The sequence below is a fragment of the Meleagris gallopavo genome, chromosome 1 (assembly GCF_000146605.3).
Source record: "Meleagris gallopavo isolate NT-WF06-2002-E0010 breed Aviagen turkey brand Nicholas breeding stock chromosome 1, Turkey_5.1, whole genome shotgun sequence".
NCBI classification, from domain to species: Eukaryota; Metazoa; Chordata; class Aves; order Galliformes; family Phasianidae; genus Meleagris; species Meleagris gallopavo.
The window spans coordinates 43721365-43733837 of NC_015011.2; the positions used below are offsets into that span (position 1 = coordinate 43721365).

At 42.4% G+C, this 12473-nt stretch overlaps 1 protein-coding gene across 8 annotated transcripts in view; it reads right to left on the reverse strand.

The window, feature by feature from the left end:
• Positions 1 to 12473, reverse strand: part of NR2C1 (nuclear receptor subfamily 2 group C member 1) — a 52791-nt gene that overhangs the window by 39952 nt on the left and 366 nt on the right. For 2 of the 8 annotated variants that reach the window (XR_793078.3, XM_010709287.3), the window contains exons 1-2: positions 3021 to 6743; positions 1888 to 2071 (exon numbers count right to left, since the gene is read on the reverse strand). The exons of 1 other annotated variant lie outside the window; for it this stretch is intronic. Coding sequence is in view for 1 of the 7 variants with exons in the window: in XM_010709287.3 (XP_010707589.1) it covers positions 1888 to 1890 (3 nt within the window). In the remaining 6 variants the exon portion in view is untranslated. Of the gene's footprint in view, positions 1 to 1887; positions 2072 to 3020; positions 6744 to 7899; positions 12420 to 12473 lie in introns of those variants that run through there. 5 more of the 8 variants (XM_010709275.3, XM_010709277.3, XM_019613890.2 and 2 more) reach the window with 5 other exon arrangements.

Below are 12473 nucleotides of genomic sequence, written 5' to 3' on the forward strand. Positions count from 1 at the left end.
AGAAGATGCTTAACATCTATAGCCTTTCTAATAAAAAATATCTTCGGGAAAATAGAGTCCATATAAGTTAAATCACATTCATAATTGTCTGAAGATGACATCCCTGCAGAATTTGAAGCTTGATTATACTATGAAAGTAATAATTATTTTCTATTTGGAAGCTTTTGTATCTTTGTATTCAACTCACATGAAGTCTTTGTAGTTTTCCCTCACCATTCTCACAAAGAGCAACAAAATAATAAACTCCCGAGAACAGAAGTGTATTATTGGCCCTGACATCAGTAGGGACATAATCAGCACCTTAAAACTGAAGCCAATTTTGTTGATGCAAATCAAGGGCAAAAAATATAACCTCTTCTAAACACATACTGATCCATTTGTGCAAGCAGGAATGCCTAAAGGTCAATTTTACAATTGGTATTATAGTTACAGAGTAAGAAGTCCAAATCTTCACGAGAAGAACACTGCTGTAATGTAGTATTATGTATTCAGATGTATGCCTTGTTTGTCTGGGCATCTATATGTAAATAATCATTAGGCAGTATGTAAAAGGAACATACACAAACTATGAAACACTATTCTTAATTTTCTGACACAAGTTGTTTTAAGAACACTTCTTATACAAGGCAAGACAGTACTCTGACATTAAAGGATTTGTCTATACGCGATACATACTTTGTTTCAAATATAGAATATATTCGAAATATGTAACTTTTACATTGCAGACAAAGTTAGTGTTAACAAAAGTAGTTATATATGTAGAAAAGCTGTACGTAACAAATACAATTGATTTTCCCCCTTTAACTTTGCTAGAACTTCTAGAACTATCTACTATCCCAATAATCTCTAAAGTTTCCCAATCAATTATGCAAATAAAAAACATAATTCATTTCAAAGCCCATAGTGTTCTTACAACCGAAAATTGAGATATCTTTTGACTAAGGAAAGAACTGCAGTCTTTGGAATGTGCACTGTGCACTAAATGCTGACTGATGGAAAGGAAGAATACAAAAATACTTGGACCCATAGACAATTCTTCATCTCCCACTAGCATGCTGCACTGTTCATTAAATTACGTGAGAAGATGACAGATATACACATAAAACATCTAAGACTGAACCTCACAGTTGAAAAGCATTTTCTCCTTAGAAAATCTAATCAGTAGCAGTATCTTTGCAGGAGCGCTCTATTAAACCACTCATGCATACAGTGAACTGCAGAACAACCACTATGAAAGATTTTCAAGTCTGCTAATGTATTCTAACAGATGTTTTCTTAAGTAGAATCATAGAACGGCTTGGCAGGAAGGGACCTTTTCAAGCCCATCCAGCTCCAACTCCCCTGCTGTGGGCAGGGCTGCCCCCCACCAGCTCAGGCTGCCCAGGGCCCCATCCAGCCTGGTCATGAACACTTCCAGGGAGGGGCAACCACAAATTCTCTGGGCAACCTGTTCCAATACCTCACCACCCTCTGAGTGAAGAATTTCCCCCATCTAAGCTAGATCTCTTCTAGTTTAAAATTGTCCAATCTTTTCCCATCACATGTCAAAGTTGGTCTTCCTCCAGTTTATAAGCTCCCATTTACTGGAAGGCCACAGTGAGACCTTCCCAGAGCCTTCTCCAGGCTGAACAAACTGAGCTCCCTCAGCCTTTCTTCATCGGAGAAGTAAAAAATTAAGAGCAAGTAAAATTCAGAAATTCTGATTTTGTAACTGACCCTGGTTTGAGTACGGGTTTTGATTCGGACTAGAGATTTCCTGAGATCTTCTCCTGCCTGCACTCCCTGGTGCCAGCAGTGGTATAACTGTGATCTCATAGCCAGAAGCAAAATTTTATGTTAGTCTGTGTTAGTTTTCAGCCCAATGAATGACTTAACTCATTACATTACCATAAAAACGCTACTGCTGCACCAGTGGTGGCTTGGAACTGTAGGATCACCCCTTTCCACAGCCACAGAATTTACGTCCACTTAGGCCATCTGAAGTCTCCCATGCATTCCCACAGTTCTATAAACTGTTGTGAGGTGAGCCTTGGAGTTTAGACACACTTATTTTGGAATCTTATGGATGAACCTGGTGAAGAAACAAGAAAAAGAGGATGAAAAAAAGCAACAGGCAGCCCCAAGGACAAAAAAGGTAACATATATGACTGCGAAGTGGTCTAGCAGACTTCTGGTCCACACGCTGAAGTACTGTACAATCAGGAGGCCGATAGGGACCTATCTTCTTGCTCCACTTCTTATTTCCAGGAAGAGTAAAATTTTATAATTTTAAGAACTATAATAGCTAAAGCTGTTCTGAAAATCAAGGCAAGGAAAGCAATGCAATTATGAAGTGTCAGACACATCAGCTTATTTATAGCTGAACCTAGTATTTTGACAATGAAATACTCTTCTGCAAAGACTTTTTAAAATCTCTTAGTACAAGATTTCATTCCTCCCGTTAATAGGTCTTAATCTTTTCAAGTCCTAACACAGAACTAAATGTTGTCTTGTCCTTCCTTGGAACCTAAGTTTGATTCCACATTTTTGCAGGTTCAGTATTACTTCTTATCACAAACATCTGTTCAGTTTACAGCATTAAGGTGCTGCTGTCCTGTAGCATACATATGCAGAATAAAAGTCTATTTTATGAAGACTAGAATTATCAGATAAAATCATAAACAACACTTATTTAATCATTTAGTGTGTTGCAAACTTCAGTTGACCATGCTCACTGCCTTCACATGCACAAAACTTACCACACTTAAAATGGTGAGAAATTATGTATGAAAAGCCTTTCATCTTAGTTCAAAGGGGAATATAACTATTAAACACAGCAGTAACTTTATCAAATGATCATCAGTTATTCATTCTAAGAGTTGTTCTTCACTCTATATGATACAGAAATCACCTCAGGTAGCTACAATCATTATATCCCTCCCTTTCCAATTTTTTGAATCTACTGTAATTTCTTCATTTACTGTGTGTTCCCATTTTAACATGGCTACCTGAATGTAATCAATTTTTGCCTCACTTCTTACTTTTCAATAATGATTGCTTCCTTCATTTACTTCCATAAAGTTTGCTGAAGCAATTCCAGGGCAGACTCCCAAACAATCCAAACACTGGAGTTCTTCCATAAACTGGAGTCTGGAATTTCACAAGGACAAAAAATCCAAAGTGCTGAAATTATTTAAAATTATATACATGATTCACTTGGCAAAGAACTTGAGGTCTTTGCTACATTCCCCAGGCTCTTCCTAGTACACATTAGTATATTATGCACTTCTGTAGCCCAGCTTAAGTACTATTCACCTGCTAACATCTGGCTTGAGAAATACAGGAAAGCTGACTCTCTTCTGAAACATTCTCTTCTGGAGAGAGAAACGGATCTGAATGTTAACAGGAAAGTTTATCAGACTCCAAAGCCACAACCGGTTTGCTCAAACTGGATGGTCAGATCACTCTGTTTATACTGAGTTTTCTGATGATCCCAAGGCTCAGCAGCAAGTCCAGGGAAGCTGTAACACTGTGCAAAAACTGTGCTTTCATGGCTAATGTGCTCCACGAGCTTACAAGCAAAGCTCTTTGCTGTACCGGGGATGGGCTCCATAAGCAGAGCCCAGCAGCTGCTCCATGTCAGATCAGAGCCAACTCCAGATGCCCCAAAAGGGTCCCACAGATGGCAGAGACGAGCTAAGAGCTACGCAGATATAAGGAAGGGAAAAACTGCTGCATCACAGCAGCTGGGAGACAGGAGTGAGAAAATGCGAGAGAAGCAGCCCTGCAGCCATCAAGGTCAGCGCAGAAGGAGGACAGGATGTGCTCCAGGCATGGAGAAGCAGCTCCCTGCAGCACAGGAGAGGCCCATGGAGGAGCCAGGCATCCTCTTGCAGCCCACAGGTTCCACACAGAGCAGACCTCCACACGCAGCCTTGGAGGAGCCCACGGTGCAGCAGCAGATGAGACCTGGAGGAGCCACAGCACATGGGGAGCCCCAGCAGGAGCAGCCCCTGGATGAAGCTGTAGCCCACGGGGAGAAGCTTGCGGTGGGGCAGGAGGGCTGGGGGAAGCTGCTGCTGATGGTGACCCATGTGGGGCAGTGCCTGAAGGGTGGGCCCTGTGGTACAGAGCTGTGCCAGGGCAGTGCTCAGACAGCTGCAGCGTGCAAGAAGGCCACACAGGATCAGTTTGGGAAGGATGGAGGGACCCCATGTGGAGGAGCAGCAGAGACAAAGCATTGTAGACTGACTGCAGCCCCATTCCCAGTTCCCCTATGCCACTGACAGGGCGGGGAAGTAGAAGAGGTAGGGGAGGTGGTGTTTCCAGTTGGCTTTCAGTTTTCACTTTTCTAATCTGTTTTGCTGGTGACAGTAACTGGTCACTGACGTCCCTGTCCTCACCTTAACACATGAAATTTTTTCACATTTTCTCCCCATCCTTCTGAGGAAGAGAAGCGTGAGAGTAGAATGATGGTGCTTACCTACTTACTGGTGTTAAATGACCACATCCACATACTCTAATAAACAAGTTTTATTATTGAGGTATGTATATTTAGGTTGATATATACTCATGAGAGAAACTACCATTAGTATTACAGACTGTTTTTAAAGCTTGAAGTGGTTAACTGTATACTTGAAAGATGCCTTTGCTGTAAAGAACTCTTTGGAAGGGTGATGGGAGTTCATATCAGTTTCCCTGTATATACTGAGTTCAGCCTCATCTCCCAGTCAACTAGAGATGGGACACAAGGCAACGGCTTCAGGTTGTGCCAAGGGAGATAAGGGTTGGATATTAGGAAGTTTCTTCTCTGCAACAGTAGCCAGGCACTGGCACAGGCTGCTCAGGGAGGTGGTTAAGTCATCATCCCTGGGGGTATTCAAGAACACGTGGATGTGGCACTGAGGGACATGGTGAGGATGGGCTGACTGTGCAACTCAGTGATCTCAGAAGTCTTCTCCAATTTTAATGGCTGCATTATTTTTGAACTTTCTTGATGAGACAAGCCCCTAAACAAAGCCAAGGCCATTTAAAATTGATAAATGCTAATATCTCCTTCTGGAGATTTTGTTTTTTAAAGATGATAACTTCTTAAGACTGAGGTACATCAGGCCTGACTTATGAAGTTAGGCTGATGATGAGGATACAACCTTTTTCTGGCTTTACATCAGCAGGCAGAGTACCTGCGGCACACAAGAACAACCTGCAACCTCCACAGTAACCACCATCTCAATCCCACTGCAGCTGTTGCCAACAAAGCATCAATTCAACTTAGAAGAAAGCAACCAGTCTAAAACTTCTAGTAGACATAAGCAGAGACAGTATAGCTTGGAATGCCTCATTGAATTAACCCTCCATCTCCTCACAAGTGCACACGTGGAGGAGCAACTTCTGAATTTGCTGCTCAATAACCAAGCAGTAACATTTTTCTCAAATTTGTCTTTACTGTTTGTATTAAAACACCACACAACCACCAATAACACTCAACAACTACTCAGCTGTACACTGGCCATTATATTGTATTGTATTATAGCTGGGATGACAGCTAGGAGCACTGATTTTTTTCAGGAGTTGTGCTGATGCCCTTGCTTAGGAAGCATAGCTCTTAAAGTAAAGAGCAGAATCTTAATTTTGGCCCGAGGACAACTAATTTCCATAGACTTTAAGAAAAAATGGTGCGACTTGTTGTCTCTGACATTTCCAAATGTCACACTCAACTACATCCTAAAATACAGGCTAATTAAAATTGGGTTCTTCCCTTGTTTACCTGATGTGACAGAAGTTAAGCTAAGATTCGTATCAGTGCATAACCTCATGCACTTGAAGACATCCTTCCTTTGTAATCAGTGTGACTTCTAATTACAGCCTAATTTGGCTGCCAGGGCTAAAAGCCCAACCGTACCCTGGGGGCACCTGGCCCAGCACTGCACATTGGGTGAGGGCAGGGGATGTCCTGCTCAGCATGGAGCTGCATCAGGGGAGGGTCAGGTAAGGTTCTTGACCACAGGGCACAGAACAGGCTCCCCAGGGCAGTGGGCACAGCCACAAGCTGTTGTTCAACAAGAGTTTGGACAGCTCTCTCAGACACAGGGTTTGAATTCTGGGTGATCTGGTGTAGAGCCAGGGTTGGACTCGTGATCCTTGTGGGCACCTTCCAACTCAGGATACACTATGATTTTATGACAATTCTTGCTTCTTTACATCAGACTTACAATTCTTGCCCTCACCCTTCAGAGCCCTCCAGGTCTAAAAGAAGCGATAAGAAAAGCTCTGCCCCATAACCATTTAGTCAATGACACCACTGCTGTCGCTTAAGCTCCCAAATGGTTCCCATTCAAAGCATTCTGCAGATCTACAGTTAAAAATCAGAAACACTCTTTGTAAAACCTCCATGAAACATCCCTTTAGTTTTTCTTAAAGGAGATACTTTGCCTAAGGAAAACTGACATTTAGACTGCCAACATGATTAGGTCACTGCCTCACTCCAACCGTTCGATGCTTTCTCTCTTTGTATCTTAAAGTTCCCAGTGTGTGATGATCTGTTTGCATAGTTTGTCATTAGTAGTCAATTTCCAAGGCCAGAAAAAAAAAAACAAAAACATTTCCTTCATACATAACCAAACATAGAAAGGCTGTTTTTCTATTAATGTAGGTACAGAGATAGACAACTATTAGCATCTGTATTTATAGTGATTAGATGTACTTTATATTTGTATAACCTTTGCATTTGCTTTTTAAATTATTTCTGCAGTGCTTGACAATACTATTTGCCATATAATTAAATAAAAAGGAAAAAACTTCAAAAAAAAAAAAAACTATGAAAGAGAAACCATCCATGGGGAGGTCAAATCATGTATCCATCAGTTTTCTTCTAAAACTTCAGTCCCTCAGCCCCGATTATTAGAAGCATCATCTAAAAGCAGACATTTTAACAGCAGACAGGCATCAGACCTCTGAGGCTCATAAATGAAATGCAACTTTAATCTCTTTCTGTGAGTAAATACTAAAAACAAAAATATTATTGGTTTATGGTCCTACTAACTAAGCTGGCAAAAGCAGAGAGATTACTTTTAAATACATCAGTGTGTTCAGCATCAGCTCAAACTTATCAGCACCGAACCTGCCATCACAACCCATAGTCTTCCTACTGCTACCTCAGATAATCGTTCCACAGTGTCAGTTGAAGATTTTCATGAGCTTGCCTAAATTTCAACCACCACTCTTCTCTCCTTCTTCCTCTGCTTGTGTGTGCCGGAGCTTTCCCAATACTTCATTCCAACTAACTTAGGAAATAATAATTTCAATGGTTTGCTTGTGGCTTACTTCCACAGAAATGGGTTAGTAAAACCACTCATCTGAGAGCTGCCAGCAGATGTGACAGCCTCTAATGCCTCTGCTGGTACAGCCATACCCAGGGAGACAGCAAGAGGTAACTCATACCCTTCTCCAGGGACAGAAGTTACACAACCTTAATCACCTCAGTAGGAAGTTTCCTACTAACACTATGCCAAAATACTGTGTATTGTAGACTAAGAACTTCAAAAGCAGTTGCAGAAAATGTTTGATGTTTAGACTTTCCACGATATTAATGGTAACATCAGTTGTTTCTTTATATTACATTGCACTGCTGGTATAATTGCTTTATTCTTTAATATCTCAACTCTGATTTAACACCCTTTAGATGAATGAAAACAGACTGCATCAGTATGAAGACACAGTATGTGAATAGTCCCTCTGCCCTGGAGATCTTTAGGTTATTTAAAAAAAAAAAAAGTCATAAACTTGATCCAAAATGAGTTTCACTGCTGCAAAAACAATGCTTGTAGAACTTGAATAATTTAACATATCCTCTTGGCATCGTCTAGTTTGATTCTATATTTATGTGTTATTTATGCATATAATATGTATGTAAACATTTACATATATAAGGCATCATGATTCCAGGAATGGCTCCATGCACGTATGGAATGTGTGGTAATCCAGGAGTTTTCTTCTAGATGAAACCCACCTGAGAAAGGTGTGCCTGCAGAAGATCAGATGCACATTTAAAGTTAACAGAGAAGAACACTGTGGTTGCTTTTGAGATGCTGGCACGTTAACTGGTTGTGACCACAGTAGTTATTATGAACTTTACTTTCTGGTCTTATATGAAGAAATAGAAGAAGAGCAATGTGACATTTTAGGAAGGCTTGAGAGGTTAGTATAATGAAAAGCTAGCTAGAAAATAATTCCCTCTTAGAAGAAACAGACTTAATCTCCTTCCATAGTCATATTACTTTGGCAATAAAAGATTTCAACAAATCTCGGTAAATTAACTAAGGATGTGCTATTTTAGTTCATGTCATCATATCAGGGGCTTACAGTTGATCTGTACCTTAGAATGGAAACTAATCCTCACTTCCATTCCCAAAGTCATCATATGATGGTTAAGAATTTAGCGTAACCAATGCTGAACTTGTTTCACAAAGATCCAGCACTCAAAAATCCCTCTACGATTAACTGTAGAAGAGTCAGGAGGTTTGGTTACTTGTTTTAAACAGATTTCTTTACACTCTGGAACAGCATTCTGCAATGCTTTACAGATCATCAATTAAGCCAAGGAATCCAACACATCTGTGAGACGTGCAACACTACTCTGCTCATTGCTTCCTACATAGAAAACTCAATGAACACAGGAACTAAATGAGCTAATCTTGGATGATCTTTCTATAAGCCATAACACTCAAGATGGTAGAACAGTTACAGACTCAAAGGAGTAACAGCCTCTTTATCCCGGAGCTAAGGAATATTTATGTGACTCATGACACCCAGTCAGAGAGCGTTTATTGAATCCGCATGGCATCAAGATTTAGAGCATACGCATGTAAGAGACCAATAACCACAGGAAACGAGCAGCTAAACCTGTAGGCAAGGGAAGATGAGGCACTCGCAAAGCACAAAGGAATAATTACAAGGCACACTGCAAGAGAGTAAAAGATGCACTGGCAGCCATGCCTGTGTAATTCATTTAAAATCATTGCTCTCAAAGCTTTAAAACTGCTATGTTTCATTTTTCATGGAAGCAAAGTGTTACAGTGGGAGGAATGGTGAAGCAACAACCGTGCAAAGGTGAGTTTTCAGAAGACAGCAGAGTCATTCTCACAATTTGGGCCACCAAAGGGGATGGTCTCACACCTATACTATTGTGGAGCTCCTACTGTGTGTTTGCTTCAGCTCAGCAGCCCCACGAGGCCTTGGAGCAGTATGGAAGAGGAGAGGCACAGGGGATTGTCTGCAAACTGAACCAGGTCACACAGACACTGACTACTGGCCAGAGCCAGGTAAGGAGACAGACTCTTATTAACCAGGCCAAGCCGTCCCGCATGTCTTCTGCCTTTGACTGCTTGAAGCTGGCAGAATTCTGTGCTGTTACAAGAAGTAAAACAAGAACACACTGTTTTCCTATATCAGAGCTGAAGCTACTAAACAAACCAGATCAGGAAGTTCACCTGGCTATGTGGTTCCTCCTCCACTCCTTCTTTCTTCTATTCTGGGTTACTTTCAGCCAGGTCAGTTCCTCTACCTAGGAAGCACCAACCCTACGTTCCAAACACAGGCAGGCACTACACCCATTGCTAACAGCATGGCTGCTGCATCTCATCAAGTGGGACAGCCACATTGTGGCTGAGGGGCTTTTCTCCCTTCTGCACTCAACCTTGCAGCTGTGTAACAGCGAGGTAAGCTGATCTGAATTTATTCACCCTGCAGCAAGCAGCTACTGTGACTCAAAGAAAGCTGAAGACAACTCTTTTGGAAAAAGCCCACATTGTTGCAGCAGCTTGCATAATAAATATAATATCAATCCTCTTATTTCAAAGGATATTTGAGTGCACATGCAGTTTTGGTGTTTTTTTTGTGTTTTTTTTTTTCTCCGCTTTATCAGCTTTGCAGTATCATAGGATTTAGTTCTGTTAGCAGACCTTTAGGTTCCTGTAAGGATGCATGTGAGGCACTCTGGAAAGGACATTCAGATTAAGTTGTCAGGACTAAAAGCTTTACTCACACTGACACTTGCATTGTCCTGCTAATATTTTGGAACAAACAAATTATCACAATAAATAAGATTTTTCACACTACAAATTTACTCCCAAGCAACCTCACCTTGCCTAGAACTAAATAACCACTAATTAAAGCTAATATGATAATACAAGAGGATTTGGCTTTAGTTTTTTTTTCGTGTTCTGTGTTCTTGAAGTTACTGGTTCAGCTTCCTACAAAGGCAGTGACATATTTGACTTAATCCAGTCTGTCTTGCTATTAAGCTGAACAAAATTTATTCAGGTTAAATTTAACAGGCTTCCAAGGAAGGCCGGACCAAGCCATTACAACTAATTTAAGTTACTCTGCATTGATACAGAAAGGCAGTTCTCAGACAAAAATTTTCAGAAAGAAACACTTCTTTTCAAAGTCTGCAGTGCCACCTCATCAGATACACTGGACTCATTCCATCCTCACAATCTGCATGATTTGGAAGCGGAGAGTAATTTTTTAAAGAGAAATCCTTTGTTGCTTTGAGACTGTGGTTGGTACCACTCAATGCACACTCTGGAACCAGAGGCTGATGACTGAAGGGTAAGGCTATGAACAAGATAAGGATTTGATTAACTGCACCTTCCTAATTTTACCCATCATTTTTCAAACTGATAAAATTCTATTATGTGGCATCATATCTTACATCAACAATACGCAGGCACAAGTGAAAACTGCTGAAAGCAGCTTGAAGCAGCATGGAAGGAAAAAAAAGCTTACTCATTTATCTAAAGGTTTATTTGGACTTAGGAACTGTTTCACTTCCCCTGATGGTGCCCGCTGAGCTGCATGCCACAGCTGTGTGACAAAAGAGAACGTGCAGGCAGCTGTGCCAGCCTGACTGCTGCCCCACAACCATATCATGCCACTCCACCTCCCTGCAGGGGAATGCTCCCATCCCCCTGCCATAGGGAAGCAGGCACTTGCATGAGAGCTCCCTGACCCATTTCAGCCAAAATAACACAGGTTAGCACACCTTACAGTAAAAACCCCAAAAGCCAGGATAGCTGCTGCTGCAGCAGGGAAGGGACACATCCACCACCAGCTGAAGCACAGGCAGCTGAAATCCATTACTTCGCCTGCCCAGAGAGCAAACATGCAAGTTTAACTTCACATTGCTCCACTCCTTATACATAGCTGAGCACCCTATTTTAAGCAAAGGGGATGGGTTTTTAGTTTTGGTTTCCTTCCACCAGAGATTTTCACCCAAACATCAGTTGTAGGTTATGCATCTTAGTGCAGCTGCTTTCCTCCACAAGCTGTAAGAGAACTACAGCAACCTCCCTGGCTGCCTAAGTTTTAATTGTTCAACACAAAGAATATGCAATAAAGCCAAATGAAAACTGAGTATCAGTATAGAAAACAAGCGAACTAATCTTAACAGTGTAAATATTTAGACTTCTCATTAGGGAAAGAAGTCTAGTGAGCACTGACTGGTATGACAGCTTTAAGTACGTTTTGTTTTGCACAGGAGCCCTTCCACAGCATGCTGCAGTATCACTCCCACTCTCTGCCAACCCATAATCCCCAATATTTCAATACAAAATACAGCTGTGAAACAAATCCCATTCAAAGTTAATTCTAGAAGTCACCAAGCCAAACCCCCTTCCTGCTAAAATAGAGCCAGCTTCACAGACACACACACACACAACCTTCAGGCTGTGCCCCAAGAATACAGGGAAAAAGTTAAAGCTCCATAATTTATCTATTGGCCTCTCGTGGAAAGGTTCCTCATCTGCTGCAGCAGAATGGGACGGGCTGAGCAAGCAGCACGCAGACACAGTGCTGTGCAGAACCACAGCAGCCGAGGGCTGCGGGCCATCAGGTGACCTAGCGTCTCTCACATGAGCACAGAGCTGATCGTTGTCACGCGAGAGTATCTGGTCCTGCCCAGGAGCAGGTCTGCAGTGCCTCTGGAGGAAGGGCTACAGACAGCAGCAGTCCAACGCCCCAGAGCTTACAGCTGCCCTCAAGGAAGCGTCCCCTGTGCTCTCTCGGACTGGGTTATCTCACGGCACAACCACCAGGGAGAGGCAAAATAATCATTATAGTTACTTCTAGGCAGGAAACCGTGTTACATAAAGAACGCATCGAAAAGCACAAAGCCCAGAACCAAGATCCACCAGGTGAACGCAGCCTCCCCAACGCAGTACAACGTCCTGCTCCTCCTTCCCAACGGATCCTTTTCTCTTCTTGCACCACGCTGACCCCAAAGCCGCGGGTTCCCTCACGCCGCATCCTGCCGCACTAAGACCCCCCTGCTCCCGCAGGGGAACAGAGCGCATCGATCCCACCCGCAGGGAAGCCGCGCAGCGCAGCACGCTCACACCCCGCACAGACCGCCCGTGTCCGGCGGCGGTTCTCCCCGCCCCCATCGCGGCCCGGACTCGCCCCGCACAAGATGGCTGCGCGCCGCCGGCGCTGGC